At 38.7% G+C, this 24,639-nt stretch overlaps 1 protein-coding gene across 5 annotated transcripts in view; it reads right to left on the bottom strand.

Annotated features, from left to right (window-relative positions):
• Nucleotides 1-24,639, bottom strand: part of plce1 (phospholipase C, epsilon 1) — a 133,285-nt gene that overhangs the window by 46,265 nt on the left and 62,381 nt on the right. For 4 of the 5 annotated variants that reach the window (XM_089121970.1, XM_089121971.1, XM_089121973.1 and 1 more), the window contains 24 exons: nucleotides 23,648-23,906; nucleotides 22,691-22,899; nucleotides 18,521-19,190; nucleotides 17,698-17,883; nucleotides 17,505-17,622; nucleotides 17,135-17,315; nucleotides 15,631-15,753; nucleotides 15,412-15,548; nucleotides 15,090-15,328; nucleotides 14,162-14,223; nucleotides 13,858-14,023; nucleotides 13,555-13,662; nucleotides 13,354-13,470; nucleotides 13,092-13,250; nucleotides 11,157-11,283; nucleotides 10,897-10,938; nucleotides 8,493-8,602; nucleotides 8,277-8,394; nucleotides 6,650-6,781; nucleotides 3,846-4,139; nucleotides 2,413-2,576; nucleotides 2,058-2,319; nucleotides 1,213-1,331; nucleotides 153-281 (listed from right to left, as the gene is read on the bottom strand). In XM_089121970.1, the coding sequence (XP_088978096.1) occupies nucleotides 153-281; nucleotides 1,213-1,331; nucleotides 2,058-2,319; nucleotides 2,413-2,576; nucleotides 3,846-4,139; nucleotides 6,650-6,781; nucleotides 8,277-8,394; nucleotides 8,493-8,602; nucleotides 10,897-10,938; nucleotides 11,157-11,283; nucleotides 13,092-13,250; nucleotides 13,354-13,470; nucleotides 13,555-13,662; nucleotides 13,858-14,023; nucleotides 14,162-14,223; nucleotides 15,090-15,328; nucleotides 15,412-15,548; nucleotides 15,631-15,753; nucleotides 17,135-17,315; nucleotides 17,505-17,622; nucleotides 17,698-17,883; nucleotides 18,521-19,190; nucleotides 22,691-22,899; nucleotides 23,648-23,906 (4,231 nt within the window). The remainder of the gene's footprint in view (nucleotides 1-152; nucleotides 282-1,212; nucleotides 1,332-2,057; nucleotides 2,320-2,412; nucleotides 2,577-3,845; nucleotides 4,140-6,649; nucleotides 6,782-8,276; nucleotides 8,395-8,492; nucleotides 8,603-10,896; nucleotides 10,939-11,156; nucleotides 11,284-13,091; nucleotides 13,251-13,353; nucleotides 13,471-13,554; nucleotides 13,663-13,857; nucleotides 14,024-14,161; nucleotides 14,224-15,089; nucleotides 15,329-15,411; nucleotides 15,549-15,630; nucleotides 15,754-17,134; nucleotides 17,316-17,504; nucleotides 17,623-17,697; nucleotides 17,884-18,520; nucleotides 19,191-22,690; nucleotides 22,900-23,647; nucleotides 23,907-24,639) is intronic. The other variant, XM_089121972.1, reaches the window with a different exon arrangement.

The following is a 24,639-nucleotide window of genomic DNA, read 5'->3' as shown; positions in this document are numbered from 1 at the left end:
ACCACACACAGAGTGCTTACACTACTTCATCTACAGTAGTTGACCGTGTCCTCGGCTCTCACAGAGCCCTCAGACAGTTCACTGCACTAAACAGTGCTCTGGTGTGTGCTAACCTGTCTAAACTGGCTCGGTTCAGTTGCGTTGACACTTACAGAGTCCAGGAGCTGTTTGGCTGTGGTGTATTCATCAACGCACATTACGGTGAAGGGTTCGGGGCCTGGAACTCCATGCACTGTCACTTTGTGCTGCTGAGCGGCGCGTCTTTCCTCCGTGCTGAACAGCTGGCAGGAAAAAGAGGGAACAGAGTTAACTTTTTTTCACACTCTAAAGCTTAAGACATATAACATGCTGTTAAACAAAAGAGCACATTCTTAATATTGTTTCAGAGCTATTAAACAACTAGTGACAGTTATTAAAATGGTTTAGTCATATTGTGTATACAGCCAGGGGTGTCATGCGCCTACTGTACTGTTTACGCCAAAATCTGACTCTACCATCTAAATGTCTCAACAGAAATCGAGACTCATCAGACCAGGCAACATGTTTTCAGTCTACAACTGTCCAATTTTAGAGAGCTCTTGCAAACTGAAGCCTCTTTTTCCTATTTGTAGTGGAGATGAGTGGTCCCGGCAGATTGTGAAATACTCAGACCGGCTCGTCTGGCATCAACAACCATGCCACGCTCAAAATTGCTTAAATCACCTTTCTTTCCCATTCTGACATTCAGTCAGGAGATTGTCTTGATCAGGACCACACCCATAAAAGCATTGAAGCAACTGTCATGTGATTGGTTGATTAGATAATTGCATTAATGAGAAATTGATCAGGTGTTCCTAATAATCCTTTAGGTGAGAGGTTTACATTTTAGCAGTTTGAATAGGCATGGCATTTCTGTAAACTGTAGCTTGCCTATGTCTTTATGATTTCCTATTTTTAATGAAATAAGGCTGCACTCGGATGACAGGGACTGAGAGAGAGAGAGGAATGCAGCACATTCCAGAGTTTTAAAAACTTCGGAAATATTTGCACAATGTTTTCTCAAACATACGGTCTACTCCCTTGTGGGACTGAATGGCACGTATAGAGGCTTCATTAATGTAAACTGTTTTATTTCTGCTGTCCAGTTCCACCAGTAGAACATGTAACACAAATATCTCTCTGTGACCCTGACATCTGTGTGGTTTTATAAGTGGGTTATTAATGCTGTCTCACCACAGACGCAGGGAGCGGTCCTCCGGTGGGACTCTCCTCTGTTCTGCGGCTGAAGATGAACATACTCGAGACCTCCAGAGACTCGTTGTGCAGGTTCCTCAGCTGCAGGTGTCTGTAGCCTGGAATAATCAACAGAAACCACACAAAAAAAAACAAAAACAAAAAACACACACACAAAATTTCATTCAATGCAGTATATGATCAAATGGAGTAATCTGAAGCCATCAATACAGTAAGTGATTGTACAACAACTGTTGACAGACAATATAAAAAATTACAATAAATAAAATATATTTTATTACATACTATAATAATTTAAAATGAATACCAAGTCAAGACTGAATGGATGTTTTTTTATATTATTTAATCAAAATTGATTTATATATATATATAAATAAACATATTCGATTTATATATATATATATATTCGAGATATATATATATATATATATATATATTCGATATATGCATGTATATATATATATATATATATATACAAATTTTCTAAGTAGAATAAGATAATATTAAGAAATGATTCTTGGGCAACAAATCAGCATTAGAATGATTTCTGAAGGATCATGTGACACTGAAGACTGGAGTATTGATTCTGAAAATTCAGCTTTGCATCACAGGAATAAATTACATTTGAAAACATATTACAATAGAAAACAGTTATTTTAAAGTGTACATATTTTTATGATTTTTTGATTAACAGAAGATACTTCTTTCAAAAACATCTTTTAGTGTAGAGCATGTAAAATGTACATTCTGAGGACGAAGCAGGTGGCAGTTATCAACCAATACCCAGTAGTAATTACACTATGCTCCTGTAATGAGTTTTCTACCTGGTTTGAGGGTTTTGAGGGGAAGTATCCGCTGAGCGGTGACCTGCGAGCTGTTGTTCTCCACCACAGCGATGCGCAGAAACGCCATATCCTCGAAGTGCACGTGGAACAGGAAGCGCTCATTCCACATGGGATTGAGTGTGTTGCGGTGTATGGGCTTGGTACGGAAATGGCAGCTGTCTGCCGGCATACCCAACACCTCCACTTCCACACAGGGACTGCCGTTTGAGTTACCCGGACACACGTTCTGCCCTGAAACAATCTGTGTGCATATGAATTAATTCATGTTTGTTAGATTAGCTGGAGTATCCAAAAGTAGTTTTAACGCTGAATATGGGCTACTCAAGGCTCTTACAGTGAGAGTGTAGAGCGTAGGGGTCATGCTCTCCAGGTCTCGGTCCAGAGGGTAAAAGTGCTGATATAGGGGACAGATTCGCTCCCACAGGACTGGAGGCTTCAGTACATAACCACAGTGACCATTGGCCTCAAACAGAGCTGCGTTCAGCTGTAATGGCAGGTCTAGAGGAGAATATACAATACCACATTCAATTATCATCTAAAAAGGGACTGAAATCTTAAAATCATCTTGTTAGAATAATGCTCAATAACATTTCTGAATTATATTTACATATAGTAGATTTGGTAAAAATATTTAATTTAAATGGTACCAATAAGAAATGAAATACCAACCAAATGGAAAATTTGTTTGTTTATTGTTGTATTCCAAACCTGTATGCATTTCTTTCTTCAGTGGAAAACACGAAAGAAGATATTTTGAAAATTGTCTATAACCAAACAGTTAATGGGCCCCATTCACTTCCATAGTTCAAAATATCTTCTTTTGTTTTCAGCAGAAGTAAGAAATTCAAACAGGTTTGAAACAACTTGAGGGTGGTTAAAGACAAAATTCTTCAAAATATGTTTTAGGTAACACTTTACAATAAGGTTCATTAGTTAACATTAGTTAACTACATTAGTTAACATGTACAATGAGAACAATACTTCTTCAGCATTTATTAATCTTAGTTAATATTAATTCCAACATTTACTAATACGTTATTAAAATCAAAGGTTGTATCAGTTAACATTAGTTAATGGACTGTGAACTAACATGAACGCACAATGAACAGCTGTATTTGTATTAACTAACATTAACAAAGATTAATAAACACTGTAACTAATGCATTGCTCATCGTTAGTTCATGTTAGTTAATGCATTTACTAATGTTAACTAATGAACCTTATTGTAAAGTGTTACCATCTTTTGCGTTTCACAAAAGAAAGAAAGTCATACAAAAATAACATGAGGATATGTTGAGTAATTGATGATTTATGGGTGGACCATCCCTTTAAATATGGTAATATTAAAAAAAATATGTATTTAATTTATTGGTTTAATTTTAATAAAATAGTACATTTAATTACTGATCTATTTAAAGGTGCAGTAAGTGAGTTCTGAGAAACACTGTTGAAAGTGGATTGGACCGAGCAGCAAAACACACTTGTAGCCAATCAGCAGCAGGGGGCTTGTTTGTAGACAACCTACATGAACCACTGAGCCTATAGCTGTACAAATTTAATACTATAGCTGTACAAATATAATAAGATATAACAAGGGAAGCGAAAGACACTGGAAGCCTCACACATTTAAGTGCACCTGCACCTGTTCTTTCATTAAAAATAATAGGTGGATGGCCTGATTGTCCAGGTCAATATATCAGTCTATCACTATCCTTCACACTGATTCTATCCCAGTGCTGTTGCAGATGAGCAGATCACGCTCTTTACCATCAGTCTGATAGTTGAGGGCGACCAGCTGGATTCCATGCAGCCAGAAGATGAGAGGATTGGGGTTGGCAGAGTCGATGCGTGTGGCTGCTGGGTACGTGCGGAGCAGCTGGCAGCTGGTGTGCTGGATGAGTTTCTGGGAGTAGCGGCGACATAAACGCTTTGCAGCGTTCTCGTTAACTGAGGAGATGTGGTAGCATTTGGGTGTGCGGATGATGGAGCTAAGAGAGGTGCTTGGGCTCAGCGTCAGCGAACTTTGTTCATCCCAGTTTATTCGAATGCCCTCCAGACTGGCTGCAGAAGAACAGAACATTCCAGATCTGAGTTTTGGATTTTGATTTGTTGACAAGTCGCTACAACTGGCAAGAAACCCAAACATTTCTTTCATAGAAACTGTTTAAAAGTGAAATCAAGCACTATGAGATAGTTAAATAAACATCTTATGTGAGGCTGAGTCACATCTGCAATTTGGCAGAGACAAATCAGAGCACAAAGTTTAGAGAAGCGGAAAGTCTGCAACTACAAATGTATCCTCACACACTGAGAACATTACAGCAAGGTTTGGAGTTTTGCAAGTGATTGTTTAAGGAATAGTCCACTCAAAAATAAAAAAAAAGAATGCTTGTTGTTTCAAACTTTTATGACTGACTGACTTACTTTCTTCCACAAGCACTTTAAAGAATGCTTGTCAATCAACAATTAAATTTGAATGGCTGCCTATGGTGACATTTAACAAGTGAAAAATCAGAAAAAAGATCTGCACACGAATATAGGCCAAAAAGCTCGCAGGATTGTAGTGTCCAGAGACCATAAAGTGAAAAAGTGCAAGGTGTGCAAAATTTTCTCAGGTACAACCCTTCATCAGTATCTAAATCATTTGGGGATGAATGAGGAATATATTCTCAATTGTTTTCTATAAATGTTGTTTTATAATGCATGTGACGTGTAGCGACGATGATGATAATAATCTTTTGTGAAATTCAATAATGGGAATGAGAATATTTATGGTCAGATTTAAAAAAAAGAAATTCAAAGTTTTGAATAGAGGATTGTGAAATGTCTGTGTAAAAAGTATAATCCCATATAAAGTATAAATTTTTATATGGGATAAAATCATATTGCGGTTGTTACAGTGCATGGATTACAGTAATAAGCGTGTAAATTACTGCAGATGTATGCTTGGTAACACACTGATGAAGAGTTGAACCCAAGAACATTTTCCGCACCTTGCACTTTTTCGCTTTATTTTGTGGCCTCTGGACAGTAAAATCCTGTGAGCTTTTTGGCCTATATTCGCGAGCAAATCTTTTTTTCTGATTTTTGAGTTAATTTTTAGATCTACGCACTGCAAGTTAATACTCATCAGTTTGGCAGTACGCCTTTCCATCCCCATGACATTTAACTAGTAAAAATAATTACAGATATCAAGAATTATTGTTTTTACTGGTTGAAATTGAATTCTTAATTTCAACAATTCATATTTCTTAAATCAAACGGAATCGTAGCATAAGGGCTAGGAAAAACAAAGTTTCAAACATTGTCCAATTTTTTTAGGCTTTCAAGCTCCAAAAAGCAGCAAAAAATAATCAAATGTAGTCTATACGACTGAAGCTTGTCATTTTCCATTCACTGTAATTGCACGGAAAAGAGCAACCAACACATGCTTCTTATAAAAAAAACATATTTGAACAACATATGGGCAAGTAAATGAAGACTGAATTTTCATTTTAGAGCAAACAGTCTCTTTAATAAAAATAAACTGATAAAAGATGCATTTCTGTTGGGATGGCTAGAAGTTCAGATCCATTTATAGGCACACTATGCAGGAATACCCCTAGAGTCGCTGTGGAGTACTTGTATTTAATGTTACTGTCGTAAATACCACTCACGCAGAGCGTCTCTGCCATAGACTGGTCTCTGCACTCACAGCCTGATTCCCATTTGAAGCTGTTATATTAAGGTACAAATATTGCATATTGTGCATTTTTTGTGCATTAAATAAGAGATCTAGCGCTAAAATGTGTTTTTGAACTCCAGCTGAGCGCTCGTGACGCTGCTATCAGTTTCATGGATACATGGTGTTTCATGTGGCTTCTTCACTCGGACGCACTCTACAATCTATCGCAGCTGTGGAGACTATATTCATTCCGGTAAAATCACACGATAAACTGCACAAAAACGTGTCCCTGCTTGATATAGACTGTAACCACTGATTCAGTTTTGATGAGAGAGAAAAAACTTGACTCGCCTCTGAAACGCTTGGCAAAAGATCTGCCACTAGACCATTAAAGAACTCAAACAAAACTTGTGGATGGATGCATTTATTTACGGGTTGAGCAGCGAGTCTATGGTCTATGGTTGATTGATGTGTGTGACGTCGTTGCCGTAAAGCATGTCGTGATTCTCGTGAGATTTGTCGGGGGTGCTCCTTTTAAACTTGCATTGCTGTTTTTTCCAAAAGCATCACCCCCAAGCTTTACTACCAGGATGATTCGCCCTATTATTAGTTTGTTTACCACCGAAATTACTTTGAAGCTGTTAAATTAAGGTACAATTCTTGCATAGTGTGCCTTTAAGCTTTCAATTTTAAGAACCACTTGTCCTTTTACTCAAAAAGTACATGCTTGTTTTCTCAGACAGACAGTCACTGGAAATATTTTGTAGAAAGGCATTTTTTATGTGCTTTCGAGGGACTTTAATATAATGGAAAACTTGAGAGCCCTTTTCCCATGGGTGCTCTAAGTGGGTGTTCTATTTCCTGCATGCCCTGTGCACAGTTCCGTGCAAAGCCGAAGCAGCCGTACCTTTCCCTGGAGCTCGGACCAACGTCACAGGCTCCCCGAGGCTTCCGCGAGCAGGAGCGCTGCCAAAAATGGATTTCCGGCTTTTTCTGTCTTTCCCCCTTCCAGAGCCTGATGGGGAGAGGGTGGAGAGGCCTAGTTCCCACGCAGACAAACACAAACAAACACATATGTAAGGTCATGGCTGCAGGGTATATACGCTCTTCCAAAACTCAAGAGCTTGATACTGTTTGTTTGTTCAAGACTCGCCTCTGGGACTATTACAGTTTTCAGCAAAGCCAAACACCTGAATCTAATTTACCCGCCCTTTTTCACACATTCAACTGCAGTTGACATGAGCCATGTAGCACCAATATGCAAGAGATGAAGTGTTACTTATTTTATCTTAAAATCAAGAATAAATTTGTATCTACTCAGAATGAAGCTTGGGAGGCTAGATTTGTAAAGTAGCTCAGCTTCCCCAAAACAGTCTCGTCATCCATTAAGACGTTGCATCTATTTCCGCAAGTGAACGCGTTGGGTGGACGGCATGTACAAAACTAATTAGAAGGGAACTGCACAAAAATATTATGTAGGGATGCATTAAAATATCATGTTTTTTTCATACAGAAACTGAGCTGTATATGAAGAGTTCAGATGCAAAAGCCTCTAAGTGCCATTTGAAATTTTCTTCTAGAATGATCACTTTTATCAAGCTTGTATATTTAAGTTCAGTGATTTCACTTAAATGGCACTGATAATTACCTATTAATTGTTATTTAAGTGAAATTACTGAACTTCAATATACAAGTTTGATAAAAAAAAATCATCATTAAAGAAGAAAATTTCAAATGGCATTTAGAGGCTTTTGCATCTGAACTCTTCATATAAACTTTAATGATACAATTATGTTCATTGTGAAACCAATTTGTTGTGGCTGTAAGAAAACGTCAAACTTGATTTATTCAAACATTCATTAAATACTGAAGGTTAAGTTAATAAACAATGACAACAGGTTAAGAAAAAAAATGGAATGAATGTGTAATAGTGCATATTTATCTCTACAGTAGTTATTTTTCAAGCTATGGACATTGACTGACTTTCCTAAGGTTGATGTAACATTACAAGCTGTTTTACTGACGTCTTTCACAGTTGAAAACACAGATTGAGCAAATAAATTAGGCATGATACATTTCAGGGAGTTTTATTGTTTCTTTCAAAATACCTCCTGATATTAATTTTGTGCTATTACTTTGTACCGACTTTGTTTAATATCAAAAGTAATGAAGCACAAAAATGATTGATTATTGGATGGGATACACACTACAAATAATGTTTAGTGATTTTTTTGTTCACGTATCAGCTGAAAAGAGCGTAGACTAAAAGATGTTGGTTCATCAAAATGAAGATCTATTGAAAATGACAAACCGATAACGTCAACCAACCCTAGCGTCACACACTGACATGTTTACTTGTTGTAGCTTATCTACTATGTACTAAGTTCTGCACATAAAATAGACACTGACACTGCTACCAGAGAAGCAATAGTTAAAAGTCAGTTTTGAAAAATCATTTTTGGTGCATCACTAATCTTATGTGTTTCCCAAATGTCCTTTATGTAGTTGTGTAATAATTAGATGAGATAAAAAACCTGGGAATTTGATAGCCTGACAGTAGATGACCAGATCAGAGAGCTCTTGAGCGATCTGTCTGCTCTCCTTCTCATTCTGGGGCAGGTAGAACTCCTCTCCCAGTTCCATGTCAAACATCTGCAAGTGCACACAAGTACAGGTACAACCATTACAGATCATGTCAGTATTCAGCTTCAAATGAACCCAAAGCTTCATCGATATTGTTCTGCACTGACCTTTCCTTTGCTTCCCGCTTTCTTAAAACGCTTCGGCATCTCATCATTGGACTCATACTGAAGTTTCTCAGTGGATGACTTGCCTTCGGGTTTGTCGTCAAGAATATTGTCTGCAGAAAAGAATAAGATTAAGAAACATCTCTTCATAAACCCAAAGAGAATTTTCTTGTTTCAGCCAAAACAAGCAATTAAAAAAAAAAAAAAGAAAAAGAAAGAAAGAAATGAGAACAATTTTGTCTGAATACAAAAGAATAACTTCAGCAATAAGTAGAAGCTAAAAAAAAACTGCGAGACCATTACTTCTTAAAGGGATAATTCACTCAAAAATGCAAATTCTGTAATTTACTTTCAACTCTGTATCACATTATTTCTTCTGCTGATCACAAAAGAAGATATTTTTTGAAGAATGTTATCAAGTTTTGGCAACTATTTACATCGAATGGATAAATAAAGTTGTGTAGGTTTGGAACAACTTGACAGAATGAACATTTTTTGGTGAACTATCTCTTTTAAATCAGCAAGAAATGCAAATTGCAAGTGAAACGGCTTCTCGAACAAGAAAAAAAAAAATGTAGGGCAGGACTTAATTGTCCATTGGGAATTGATGGCATCATTATTGCTTGCTAATTATGATTTGAGTGAAAGGTTGCCCCGTAATCAGAGTAGAGAATAAAGGTATTCATGAGGGCACATGAATTTAACAAAATCGGTCTTTGTCAGGTGACGTCACACTCGCGATTCACGAAGTGCACTATGGGCGTTGCCGCCATTTGTAAGGTATCGAAGCTGAGGTATTCTGTTGTTGGAGAATAGTTTTTTCATTCTTTTTTTTTCAAAATAAACCATCCTTAACATGACACTATCATCATCATCAATACAGCAAACCTATCTTTGCTGTTACTAACTTTACAGGATTTATTTACATTCCTACCGAAGGATACAGTAACTTGGTGAAATGTCCGCAGGCTTTAAGAGATGTATAGTTTATAAATTGTTCACTGGGAACATTATATGCGCTTATACCATAAACAAGATAGATGACAATGCTCAAATATGAGGATGAGAAAGCAATGCGGGATCAGCACTCCAGCATACTGCAGTCAGCTGAGCTCATATATGGATCTATGTTCTGAACGGATGACAATTTCTCCAAAAAACGGTACCTGACATATTTATTGAGTTTATTGCGGTACGGCATTTTCTCCGTTTTCATGTGCTTCTGCAGTTTTGCGAGTTATTCACTTGTTATCTCTACTCTCGTAATCTCTTCAATGCTCACAGTCAGTAGCGATACCTCAAAAATGGCGCCGCGGTGACGTCACACACAACAAACCCACGTGTCTGACAAAGACTGATAATAATTATCTGGATGGATAAATCATTTTTACAACACACACTGCTGTATTCCATTAAAAAAAAAAAAAAGAAGATTTGGTAATTTTGATTTTATGGTGATTCAGATTTTGGTCGTGATTGACAAAGCTGAAATATTTAAAATTCTGCAGACGTGCAACCCACAGACACTGTCAGATCCTCGATCCACAAAGGCAATTAACTGTTTATCGGTTGTCAAACAAACAATCTAAGATTTTCTTTTTACCTTATGATGAAGCAATCACATACAATTTTTGAAATTTAACTTAGAATCAGTAAGAAAGCAGGTCGAGTAAATGCCAGGACTTCCCCTGACTGCACAAACTCATAGCTGAGTCTCTGGGGAAGGCTATTTGGGAAAGAACAAAGTCTTTTAACAGAGAGCAGCGCAGGGCATGAGAAACCAGATGGCTTTGTTTTTCCCCCATCGATGAGCCAGTGCCGCAAGCAAGGTCGAGCCATTTTCAAAACACCAAGGATGTGGAAGAAGCGAACGTGGAAGCGGGTTTGGGTTATTTTGCTTACCACCTATCTTTATACTCAAAAAAATGTTGATTTATTCATGGCAGAGCAGACAGCGCACACCTGAAGGATCTCAGACATAAGCACCATTATTCTTCTTTGATTTCCTCTAAGTGCAAGCAATCACATCAGAGTCAACACACTGGCAGCTTACAGCAGTAAGGGCGACGCACAACATCACGGCACACATTTACATGGGCAGTTGACATGACATTTTTACTGGCTTCAATGACAAAAGTCAAAATGTTTCACAGAAAAAAAAAAGTAAGTTGTCCACATTTTTTCTTCTTACCAATTTTTAGCAAGTGGTAACCAATGAATTGGTACTTAATTTGGGGGTCTTCCAAATTCACCAAATGACTAGAATTTAAATGTTTTGCAAACTTAACTATAACTTACACCTTTCCTAATACAAATGCATATACTTTTACCCTAAAGTTTTAAACAATATTTAAAACCCATGTCCATTTGTCAACCACCCACATATGCTCACACACAGTACATTTACCTTCCTGGCCATAGGAGGCTGTGGAAGCATTGAGGACATCGGCTAATAAAAAGGAGAAAAAAAAGAGTGAAGAAAATGAAAGAAAGGTGGGGGAGAAGGAGGGGGGTTGCTACAGAGTGTAGTTGCCATCGTGAGAACAGTAAAAGTTTGTGAGGGGTTAGTGAACAGAACAGAAATTTCCACTCAATTTACAGATAATTGCTGTCGATTAGAGTTGAAACAATGGACATGTTGGCTTGAGTTATACGAAGTATGATTACCGTCAGACAGTGACTCATAATCGTAGTCATACTCGTCTTCCTCCTCTTCTTCATCATCGTTTCCCAGGGACGTTCCACTGACTGTGCCGTTATTGGCCTGGGCCTGCATGTGAGCCAGCTGATGTGCCTTTTAAAACAGAGGAACAAAAAGTTCAGAAACTTGTCCAATATTAATCCTTGATTAAGATGCTTTAAGGACTAACAGTTAAATTTAACAGTTGGTCGAGACAACATTAAAGCTGTGCAGATTTCTGCAGAATTGGAACGTCCGTCATTCGCACAATTCCACACATTCCCCACCATTTGCATGTTTGTTTATTAAATATGTTGGCTAATTTGATTGTGCTTTTCAATATGGGTGTAGTACTTCCAGCTCATTTTAAAATATTTAAATGCATTCTGCAGACGCTTTTCCAAAATCAGTGCAGAAACTCGAGTCAAATTTATTTATATAACGCTTTTTACAAAATACACTGTGATTTGAAAATACACAGTTTTCAAATCATTGTTACAACGACTCGTACTGGAATGTCTATAATACCTTAACATTAAAGCGAGACATTTATCTTAAAGGGTACATATCATGCTTTTAAATCATTCATTTTTACATATAAATCATACCGTTGTGGTCTATATAAAACATAACTGCACTGCTTGGGTCTGAATTCCTCATTATTATAGCTCCACAAGCTCCACGAGCAACCGGTTTCAAAGCGGCCCCTTTAAATAAAAAGAAGATGCGTCACACCCCGCCCGCTCTCCAGGTCGATGAGTTCACGGTCAGTTCAACTCCCCCGTTCGGCCATTATTGTAGTTTGATAATCGAAATGCTCTGTTCGTCGTCTCCAAAGATAGAAGGAATTGACCCCTCATTCAGACGAAGTCAATCGGCAAACCCTTAACGTTTCTGGTGGAGGTTGTTGAAGTGGGAATCCTTGAAGTGCTTCAGGTCACAACATCCAAAAACCGAACATTTTGACTTGCCCTCTCGTAACTTCTGCATCATTGAGCTCGGACTACAAAATCGGAGCGAGAAATAATAATGGCGGATTGCTCGAAGTGTTGGGCCGGTAGTCAATGTCCTTATTTGGCAGTTCTGCTGCAAATACGGTGACGTGATAGTTCAAAAAACGTCATAGAGAACAGAAAAATCTGAACAGGTTGAAAAATATGACCAAAACAGAATATAAAGATATAAACAAAGCACCTGAGAAGAATCATTTAATCTTTTCTGTACTTATAAACACTCCAAATATACAACAAAATGTATTTAAGGGCTAAAAAAGTGGATTTTGCATGATATTTTTTTGGGGATTTTGTCCCCTTTAAGCTAGTCTCATATGAAATTTGATACATGTTAGTAATGCACTGAAAGTTCAAGAACCAAAAATATTACAAAGGGGTAAATAAGATTTTTGGTTTTGGACAAAATGACTTTGGAGGGCCAAACTCTTGATATAGATTTTAGTCTATCTTCATTTTGATGAATCGTTATGGATACTTAATCTCAAGATCAACCTTTTAGTCCATGCTGTTTCCTGTTAATGCGTAAACTAAGCTTCACTAAACATTATTCGTAGCATGCCCGCCATCCGATAATTGCAATAAGCTTTGGGCTTTGTTACTTTTGATTTGCAATAAAGTCTTAGCTTTCAAATTCTCTCCATTTTATCATGAAATACAAACACTAAAATGTCATTTTGATGCTCTTTAATGTGGTGTGATGGTCGCTGTAACCACCTCAGTTCAATTCTGTGTATCACTAATGCACAAAAAATGGCAAGAGCTAGCCAAACCGGGCAGTTCCAATTTGATTGTCTGGCTGCTGTGATTCACTCAGATGAGATTTTGTAGAAGGATAATTGTCAATAAGTCTAAATAGTGTATATATCAAATAGTCTTGAGATCAGTTCTGCGTTGCACTCTCTCATCTACCTTTTGTTTAAGAATGTCCACTGGAGCCTGGTGAGCTTTCAGCTTCTTATTTTTGAGGAGGATCTTCCCTCGGAGCTGCAGAGGAGATGGAAGCAAGGGCTCATCCGCAAAATCACTCTCAAACAGGAACTTGGTCACCAGCTTGTCTCCAAAAACAGTCTAAAGAGAAAAATCATACAAACAATGTTCTCCTTCCACAGGACACAGACTAATCAAATGAGCAGCTTGAGAACATATATAGTGTAAAAATGCAGACAGGTACCTTAAAAATCTCAGCCATTTTCCGTTGCTGTGGTAAAGAGCAATGATTTTCAATGGACAGAATTACAGGCATCTCTGAGTACACGAACGCTGCCCGATTGATGGCCTCGACAACATCCTACAGACAAAAGAGCATTTCAGTCAGCAGAAAACATACATAAAATCAACAGACGTATCTACAAGCATTGATTTCTAAACAGACCTTGAAAGGAATCTTAGTAGTGAGAGTATGTCCATGGTAAATAACAGGCATGCCGTCGTCCCCGTCCCAGCAGTCCAACTCAACGCTACGACAGCCCTGCAACAAAACCTGTGACAGAAGCCATAAATCAAACTCAAACTCATGCATTGACATGCTGTGGTTTCAGCTACATTCACAAGCAAGTGACATCTACAGTACGGCATGTGAAGCAGCGGTCGTCAGAGAGATTTATGGGGTGCATTGTGAATCATTTTTCGCCTTGGATCAGGTTCAGGATAAACAGAAGTCCAGCTGAAGATGTACCTGGCTGTAAAGCTCCACTGAAGATTCTCCCTTCAGCTGATGGCCCGTGAGGTATGTGTTATGAGAGGACTCGATGTAATAGTATGAGAGCGGATACTGGAGCTCATCCAGGTTCACTTGAGACTCCTCGTTTTTAGAGGCAAAGTTGTCCTTGTCCATTAGAAACCTTCGAGAAGCAGATTCATTTTCAGTCATGTAGCAGAGATTATAGCAATATAGCATATTATCCAAATCCGACAAAGTATTGTGTTTCCGAAACTTCTGGTCCACATTATTTTGTCAAAAATGTTTAATAAAACCGAACCTGGCAAATCCTTCAAACGACATCCATCCCATCTGACGCATGTTTGAAGAAGGCTCAAATTTCTAAAGAAACAAAAAAACAAATTAAATGTCATTACATTGGCATGCATATCATTAGATGTCTTATGGTGATTTATGAGTTGGTTAGATGCTAATATCGAAGTGTCAGTCAATGACTCTTATTCTTAATAAAGGAAGAATCAATTGTGCATGTTGTTTAAAAGTAACCCACCGCTGAGAGCTTTAAAACAGTGCCAGACCCTTGACAGCGCTCTGACAAAAGTTCAAAGCAATTTTCTTTTTTGACAAGAAGTTTTCACATAAATAAGGAAAATCGGTCAATGCAAAGTTTGAACGTTGGCTTGAAAATGTCTTTTCAAGGTTTAAAACAGCTTAAACAATTATAAAGTGTGAAGGTTAGCCACACAAGACAGATAAATTGACAGTGCCAAGTTTGCTGCACATAGTTTGAAAAGACAGAAAAATAATTTGATGTTTTTCCTATAACAGTCTTATATATTTTTTTAAATAACAAAAGGAATGTCTTTAATGACCTCTAGGAAATGACATAATTTGTGGTAGAACAACAACAAACAAGTAAGTATTAGCAGGGGCTTTGATGAATCAGGAGATGTTTTATGGCATTAGCTGGTTTGCATAATTCAAAACATTCAAAGCTGTTATATACAATTACATAAATTAGTGAGAGAATAAAAAAAGTGAAAAAAGTAAATATAAAGAAATATAAAAAGAGTGAATTTTAGATCTTTTTTTTCAATCCTGCTCGGTTCTACTTTAAAGTTTATGTGCAAAATTAATTTACTCAAAATGTATTTCTTAAAGTCTGTAGAATGCGGTTATTAACAATTAACAATTATAGGTCTGATCAGAAAACATTTTTCTGACTTTCAGCGAGTTATTCTACGCACCTGTATGATGCTAAGGATCTCATCATAGCTCAGATGTTCTCCCTGACAGTTGACCAAAAAGTCATTGAGCTGAGAGATGGCCAGTCCCAGCACACCCAGCGATGAATTCTCCACTCCGGTCCCATTGGTCACGATGCTAGCAGCTGCAATGGCATCTGAAATCTGCTTCTGGTTGTCAGACATTTGCTGCCGCGTGCGGATAAAAAGGCCCAGGTCAGAGCCATTACGGGTCAGGAGATCTGTGAAGACATCAGCTTTGTAAAAACATCCAACCTCATCAGTTACATTGGTGTAAAAATGACTATTATTCACACATGCCCACCAAGATCTGGTTGAAGCCCTGTAAGTTTGTCGTCAATCCTCAATGTGGTGTAGAGAGGAACAGAGTCAGGACCCGAACGACTACATTGCACTGCGTAGGTGTCGAACAGATCCTTCAGATCCTTGCGACTGCGAATGCTGGATACATATCAGACAAACGGGAAACTTTAACAATCATCCACAAGCTGTGTATTTGGTTGGAGGGAAAAGCGTGTTCTACCTAAAAGACTTGAAGAGCTCCACAAATTCAACAAAGCTCATGATGCTGTCAGAGATCATGAGCTCCTGGAAGCCCCTGAAGCAACCTTTCCCTCGACCATGCCAGCTCCGACTACTCCAGGCCCTGAGACCACAAAACACAGTCAGTTCTGAAGGAAAACAGCCTTTACGACAAGCTTCAAGACAAATAATCCAATATATATGCACACATGTCGCTGAAACATCTTTGAAAGACTGCATCACTTTAACGTAAGCTTAAACATGCATGCGTATGACAAATGAGACCTTGTGAAGCCTATGTCCTTTCTAGGGGTGGCACGGTTCACAAAAACCACGGTTCGGTTTGTATCACGGTTTTAGGGTCACGGTTTTCGGTTCTGTACGGTTCTTGTTATTTTTTCTTTTAATCTTTAACACTCCAGAAATGTACTTCAGCATGTGATATATAGCTTAATTATCCACACTTTAGGGTACAGTATTAAAAATATATATATTATATTCATGCAATCATGCACAAACTGAATTTGACTCTTTGACTTTAAGCACATTTTTGGACTATTTCAGAGGAAAGCTAGGTGAGATTTAGATACAGCAAGAGAGAAGAAATTGACATGCTTTTTGTTTATTTGGCAAAAAAAAAAGGAGAATGTGTATCACTATCTCTACAAGAACTTGTGCATTTTTATCACATAAATCTTATTTACACAAAGAAATTAACTTTCATGTATCAACTGCTAACTTTTGTAGCTCTTACCAAAATTCTATATTTTAAAAGAAAAAGAGAGGAACTCTTAAAACACTGTCTTTTAAATGTCAATATACATGAAACCTCATTGCCTATAGATAATTTAGCTATAGCAATAGCAAAGGCCATAAACATAAAGTGAAATTTAAGTTCAACCTCAACACAAAAACAGTACTATCAACAATGCTTCTATTCCCAAAATGTGAGGGTACTTTTTTCCACTTAAAATTAAAGTGCAGGGTTTGGAAACGTATGACTGAAGCTCTTATCTATACATAAAGTGCCACTGTAGTTAAATTAAAATATCATAACATGAAATCCAAAATGTTCCCACACACCGGACTTATACCATAGACTTATACGACGCTGGCGCATCCTCCAACTCCCTCATCTCTCCCACTTTCCATTTCTCCGCGTGCCGTGACCTGCAGCGCTCCATACTCCACTTTTACTGGCTTGTTTGTTAACTTGAACCGGCGCTGCACAGAGCGATCGGTAATGACATCAAATACCGCGAAAGTGATGAATGCATACGGAGCCGACTCGCGCTAGATTGATGTTATTCACCGATCGCTCTGTCGCGCGAAAAGAAAACACGTCACATACGGGCACGAGGTTACATTGCGCATGCGTCGAACCGTGAGACGCACACGCGCTCCGAACCGAGACAAGCGAACCGAACGGTTCGGGTGTTTTTTCATGTACCGTGCCACCCCTAGTCCTTTCTGAAATTGTATTTCTGCAGATGGGGTGGCCTTACCCTGGCTGACTTTTGGAGTTGCTGGGAAGAATGGGGGAGGAATGGGGGCGTGTAGGGGTGGAGATGTTTGTGCTAAAGGAGCCAGAGGAAGATGAGGAAGAGGACAGGGAGGATCCAGGAGACTGGCCTTTGCTGTTGGATAAGGAAAAGGGTCCAGGGTGGCCAAAGGTACTGCAGTCCTCTATGGAAACATTGAAACATGCCACAATGTCCCTGATCTCTTAAGACATTCACATTACAAAACCAATTATTTATATACTCAAGTATCTTCAGTGTATAAATAAAAAGGTATTGGTGAAACACATCATCTTCAACGTTTTTCTTCAATTATGTCCAATTAGCGTTCAACATAACGTTCTGTCGCTCTCACCAGCCTCTTCCTGCTCGACACTTTCCAAAGGGTCTGACTCTCTCCTCCCTAAAGTCTCTTTACAGCTCCTGGTCTTGCGTGAGATCATCTCATCATCTGTTCCATCGCCACTGTCCCCCTGTGAATAGGACAGTGCATTACTCAGATGACAAGTCTCGACATAGCTTAACATTGCCAGTCTTTCTCTTCTTACCCTGACTAAGGCTTTCTTCTTTTTTTTAACATTGGAGTTGATGCCCAGCGGACTGTTTTTCTGGACCGAGTTCTTCTCTGCACTTTTGCTGGCGGATCCAGGGCCGCTAGTGCCCATATTCCAGCGTCTCCCACCGAACAGTTCGATAGCATGGGCCAGTGTGGGCCCCTCAAATCTACCGTCCTCCTAGAAAAAGTTTTACAGCAATATAAATAAGCCATTGATATTAAAAAAACATAATAATGAATGGAATTCAGCTTTTAAAAAAGAAAGCTGCGCCTTAGCTGACCTAAAGTTAGCAGTTATGTTAAAAGAAAACAGTGCAGGCCAATTATCGTAAAAAGTCGAATGTGTTTGGTGTTGTGAGAACTTCAATATAGAGTAATTCATTCAACACAACATATGTGCAAAAATCTTTATCTAAAAGCAGCCTACAGTAGTTTAAGCTGGTCTATCAGCCTGACCAAACTGGTGTTCAACTGGTTTAGCTGGCCAGCCAGTAGATCTGCCAGCTGACAAGTGCCCTAAACTCTTCTAAAACTGTCAAACCAGACCAGCATTACCAGTGGAAACCAGTTTGGTGGCTAGCTAGTGTTAGACCAGCAGGATTTTTATAGAAAGCTTGTAATAATTGTTACAATACAATTGTTACAATGTTTCATTCTGCTATATGTCATGTTTAAATCACATTCAAACATTGGCAAAATCCTTACATTAAAAAAAATCCAATACTAAACACCAAACTTGGAATGATTGGTCTATTTGTATTGTGTGTTCTCACTTGGATTAATTGCATCTTCGAAATGAATAGATGTAAATGTACCTGGTACAAACTAACATACTGCTTTCGCAGCCATTGCAGTCTCTGGTCAGGAAATTTCCTGATCTTCCTGATGGCACTGAGCAGCTCCTGGAGGCCCTTGTGCAGCATGTATGCCGTGTGCTTGGGGGCCACAAAGTGCAGGAGCCTGTTGTCTGTGGTGTGAAGTCCATATAGCAGCGTGACACCATTTTCACCAGGGTTCATATTACATAGTTTGTGCTGCAGGCACACATAGTTAACATCCACTCCAGGGTGACCCATAAACACAGCCTTCACCACGTTAAGGTCCAGGAGTCCGTCGGACAGTCCACAGTGCACAGGTTGGCCCAGGAGTAAGTGGTCTGGGGATGGTGGATGTCCCATGAAGCCTCTGGCTCTTCCACCTGGGCCACAGCTACTGAGGGGCTTGGACCAGGTGAGGAAGCAGTTATCAGGCTGTAGACGAAGGAGGCAGCGGGCGGTGAGATGGGTCTCCGGGTCATAGTGGATGACGGTTGCTCCCTGGAGCAGGAACTGGTGAATATCTGGCTGAAGTGAGAGCACGTACCAAGGGATGAGCTCTGTACCGTGGCTAAAGGGTCCATGCACCTCTTCTATGATCTGGGCATCTATGTCCTTGGCCAGCTCAAGCGGGTCCCCTTCAGAGTCTGAGAGGTCCCCTACAAGAAACCTAAAAAAATAAATAAAAAAAAATGACATGAAGCAGGTGAAGCTGATATAAGGGATCAAGTGAACTCTGTCTGGAAAACTTCTCACTTTATTGGAAGAGGTCATGTCATATTAGTCCTGTAAATGAAGTTAACAAGAGCATACAATATTGAAGAACACTGTCTAACTATGACACACAAATTGAGGGTCAGTAATAGGCTGGATTCACATATAGCGCCTAAAAACACGTAGAAAACGCTTGTCTCTTTCTTGTTCCCAAGACATGGCTTCATTCTAGGGGTGATAGAGCATTTTCTTCCTATTCTCCTAAGCTTTGGAATTCTCTCCCGGCCAACATCAGGGAAGTACATTAATGACTTAAATCTCTTCTCAAAACATTTTATTTTGGGATTGCTTTGACTTGATTATTCATTTTATTTGTTTATTTTTGTATTTAAAGTGTGTATTTTTCTCTGTTATGTTTGCCAGTAAACTTTTAAAAGACGCTATATAAAATACATTTATTATTATGTTTATTAACGCACAGGCTTCCATTTACCTGGGAGTTTACAGCAGTGACAAACACATTCTATAAACGACAAACACTACACTTTCAGGACTCGCAACTGCATTTTCGGAACCTGACTGGACAAGTCATATAGCTGCGTTGAACGTGGGTTCGGTAACTTGTGTGTGGATATAATCTGTCATCCATGCTGCTTTAAAGTCTCAATTTTAATTTCAGGTTGTTTTAAATCTGGGGACTGAAAATCGCAAATTGCTTAAACGTGATCAACTTTAAAAAGCTATGATTTAGGTGAATACTGCACGTTTCAAAGTAAACGCGCTGTGCTGTTGTGTGTTCCACGCGCTTGCACTGTTAAAGCAGTTTGCAATCACCAAATAGCCCACATTTACATAGGAGAACTCTACACATTTATGCCGAGTGATTTACCGAATTTTGATTTACTGCAAAAGAATAAATAAAGTTTTGTTTAACTTATGGCTTTTAAATCATACCTGTAAACATGCTTTTTAGCCAGGACATTTTTGATTGCATTTTCATATGACCTCCGTATAATGCCTATAATAACATTGTGTTTATAAGCGCAGCTCTACTTTGTTTATGTAACTGCTATAATTTTGCAGTTCGACAAGCGCCACCTACTGGCAAGGAGTTAATTTGCATATTAAACTATATTTGACCGGTGTATCGACAAGATTAATTTTGACAAACAATTGTCAGGAAGCTAAAATATATTTTTTAATCTATGGTAGGGGGCCTACTGTAGTGCTGTTGCCCAGGGGCCTCTGGTTATCTTAAGGTGCCCCTGTTGAAAGGTGGTTGTAGTTTGGGTCTTATTTACTTGTGGGTCTTGGTCTGCATATGGGTTTTGGTTTATGGTATGAGACCAGACTGCAGTCTATTTCCAAAGGTGACGATTACCTCAACCACAGATTTGTACTGTATCTGCATCATTACGGATTATTCACAAGAATTCAATGGCTTTTAATGGCTTCTTTGCCTCAGTGTTCTAAATGAATGTTGCATTATATACAGTATTTTTAATTAAATTGGACAATTTGGATCATCGACTGACAGTTTTTGGCTTGGATTTTGGGATGAGGTCTTTCATCCCAAACAAGGAAGGTTGTCATTGGTCTGGGTCTTAGGCGTGTGGTATCGGCATGGACATCAGAATTGTTGTTTTGGTCTGCGCTTTAGGTGACTAGGGATTGGTCTGAATCTTGGAGAACTAGGTCATGACTTCAACTCTGCATTGTGGTTTCAGAGGCAGCAAATGCATGCAAACACACCAAACTCATTAATCTGACACACTATGTAACGTCACATAGAAATCAATCCAGTTAGTGCAACCGTTGAAACTATCTGGCAACTTACAAGACACGCTCTGACCCAGGTCCTTTCCTTGAGAGTGGACAGCAAGGATAGAGGGTTTAATTGAATGGAAGAAAGAAAAAAAAGGTAGTAGTTTGAGAAATGAATGTAAAAGGCTTCACATTTAGCCTGGATCTGTACACAAACACAACATGCTCAACTTTGATACATGTATGGTATAAAGTTAGTCCTGAGACTGGAACAGTAGAGACTTAAAAATTGAAATAAAGAAGTATATCAAAGCAAGATTGCTCAAGATTCAGTCTTCTGATAGATGAAAACACTGGAGTCTACAACACAGGCGATGAGATTCTCCAGAGACAGTATTAACAACCGATATGTGCACCTTCCTCCAGATGACAAAACTGTTTCAGCGTTGAAGACTAACAGAACTAAAAACCTCACTGCTTTCTATCTTCTAAGGAAATATTATTGGATCTGTAATGCTGTTCTGTACATGGGTCCACAAGCATAAACACTACAATGACAACATGTTCCACAGAGAAACATTTCAGTCGCCTTATACCTTGATATGATATTTAAAGCTTCAAAATAAACTCTAAGCACTTACAGTAGTTCCTTCACTCTCTTTAAAAATGATCTCAAGGGGGGAGAATTAGTAGTAAACTGTAGACACTAAATGATATGTTTAATGGTGTGAACAGAATTTTACTTCAAACATTTTTTGTTGCATATATTGTATGTTCATTGCCTTCATGTTTCATCAGTTTTATTCTGCTACAGGACTTTCTTCTTGAGGGGCGCCCTCCAGCTACGAGTTTGAATGAAACGGACATTACATGTGTACTCACTAATGCTCACAACACCCTAGTTTGGGTGAAAATAGGAAAAAATACTTCTCTAAAGAAATTTGAAGTAAACATTTGCAAATAGTTTCTCCATTGCAGAGAAGTTTTTTTTCTTCTCTCAGTTGGTTCATACGATTTCCTGATAAAAAATAGTCACATTTTTATCATAATAATTTAATATTTTATAATAAAACTTTGTATTTTTAAGTGCTCAACAGATACAAGTCGTTTGGATTGCGATTAGTGATACTGAGCTATACAAAAAACAGATTTGATGTTAAGCAAGAGGTGTTATGTTCCTGCAGTCTGCCATTTTTGGCAAATAAAGTGTTTGTCTGAAAACATTTCTTGTTAAGTTATGTGTTTTGTGTGCCCTGTGCAGAACATTATTTATCCTTTGTCAGTTACATGCCTGTATAAGTGATGAACTGCACTACTTGTGGTTATTTTCAGAGATGGTAACAGATATTTTATACTTGTGCTAAAATTGTGTGGCCGGTGCAACAAAACATTCAAAATCTGTAGCACCAGTGCTATGTGCATAAAAGTTAATGTACAGCCCTGTTCGACAATGAGCAACAATACATTCAGGAGTTCCTCAACCAGTCAAGGAACTCTCATTAAGATTCATGAGAATGCTAGTCATTACAGATCTCATTGGTTATAACAACACAGATAACCAGTGTAAAGAAATAACCTAAACCTCTGAAGAGTGCATGTTAAAGGTATTAAAACAAACTATGAATGCCTCAGCATATAAGGAATGGACTAAACACATCAAATATTTGCAAACAGGGTCCAAAATTAACTCACTGGTTTCTGCTCTTGTCTTTGAAGGAATTTTTGGGGCAAACTGTGATCTCTCGTGCCTTCTCCTCAGGCTCCTCAGCCTCCAAGCTTCGGTTGCAACTGCGAATCGTCTGCAGAATGTTACTGACGGTCACCTCCTTGTCTGAGCTGTGGAGCCCATCGCTCCCGACCCTCTGCAGGAAGTTCTTCTGGCTGTTGTAGTCAGTGACAAACTGTAGAAGGTAAAGAGCACTTCACCACAGAGATTCCACACAGAAGACGATAGGGGATAATCACGCTTCCGGGTTTCATGGGCGGGATTTGTCAACTTTGTGCATGTCCACTTCCGACGCAGTTCAACAATGGCTGAGAGTGAGACGAAGGCTATATATGTCACTGCTCTGTTCCACTTTGTAAATCTAACCAACAACGCCAACCCTACGTAAGTTCCAAGGATTCCCGACTGAATTGAGTATAAGGAAGAAGTGGATTAAAACTTTAAAATAAAACAAGGTAGCACGTTTATTTGCAGGTGGCACTTTAGTGAATCAGACTAATTTCCCAGGGATGCCGTATAATAAACTTAGTGTAGTCCTTCATCAGCTCGCCAGTGAGATCGGTAATTCAACGGAAGTGGCAGTGCACAAAGATCACTGAATCCGGAAGTAATACGTATCAGCGTGATAATCCCCTATAACCACAATTATGGACAATATGACTAGATTTGTGGGCTTTAAAAGCTTTCATGGGTGATTCAATAGTCATCAGAGTGACAAAATGTATTTTTCCCAGCTGAACCATTCTAATGTCTTCAGGAAGCAATTCAGCAGGCATATTCAATGTTTGATGAAAAGGTAATTGCTCCAGGCAGCCAACCTTGTCTCAAGGCTATTATTGTAATTGTAAAAGACAATTAAATTTGACTGTGGTGATAAGATTTCCTGTGTTAGTCATAATCACTTGAAGGCACCAAATCCTCACCTCAACAGGATCATCTTGAGAATCAAAAGAGGGACGTAGTCCAATAATACTGGCAGCACCATCCAGAGCCTCGCTAAGTTCCTTAAGGAACACACCACAGAAGGGCACCACTTTGCATCCTGGGATGTTGAGGGCACGGTTGACCACTTTCTTGTACTCAGATGATGATTCGTGCTGGGCCATGGCGTCCTTCAGACCACGCATGGTCTCAATATCTGCCTGGTCCATGAACTGCCACATCTTCAGAACTTTGCGAGACCTGGGGAAGAATAAGTGGTGAGCAGTGCAGTAGGGACGTCATTTTGGGAGTGTTGACTGTTAATTGCTCAAGGCCTTGTTTTTAAACGTTATTTGAAAGTTAATTTAGAGATGCAGTGTGATGGTTAGTGTATGCTTTGACACCATAGATACTAAAGTGCAACCTGAGATATATTTTGGTTTTCATAAGTCATACAATCTGTATTTTAACCATTGTCCATAGCATTCCACTGTCTCTCCAGCAAGTGGGGGAAAAACTAGCTCCACCGCAAACTCAGAGGTTGCTAAATCTTTATGTAGTGAAAATGCCATTGGAGAACTTTAATTATTAATTGATTTTAATCTTTATGGTAAGCATAAAACATTTGGCATTCTTAGTAAGTTTGATTCATTCATAGACTGTTTGTGTTTTCCTTTGTATTATGTTGATTATTAGGGACAAGGTAATTTACTGTGTCAAATTCGAATGACGTTTAAGCAGTTTTTGACAGTATCAGTGGGTTTAATTTGTCTGTAGATCGAACGTTAATCTAGTTCATGATGCAATGCTGTGGTTTATATACAGTAACAACATTCTCCAACAGCAGAATGTATGTTACTTTTAATTCTTTTAAGTCCAATCCCTAGTCAAATTAGAATGATATCTTAGTTTTATATCACGTGATAAACTTTTCTAAAGATATGGCCAGATGTGCAGTCTACCAATAGCATTAGAGCGACAGCACTGGGAACGC

The sequence above is a fragment of the Pimephales promelas genome, chromosome 17 (assembly GCF_988280905.1).
Source record: "Pimephales promelas chromosome 17, fPimPro1.hap1.1, whole genome shotgun sequence".
Taxonomy (NCBI): domain Eukaryota; kingdom Metazoa; phylum Chordata; class Actinopteri; order Cypriniformes; family Leuciscidae; genus Pimephales; species Pimephales promelas.
This window is presented reverse-complemented; position numbering and strand designations above follow the sequence as displayed.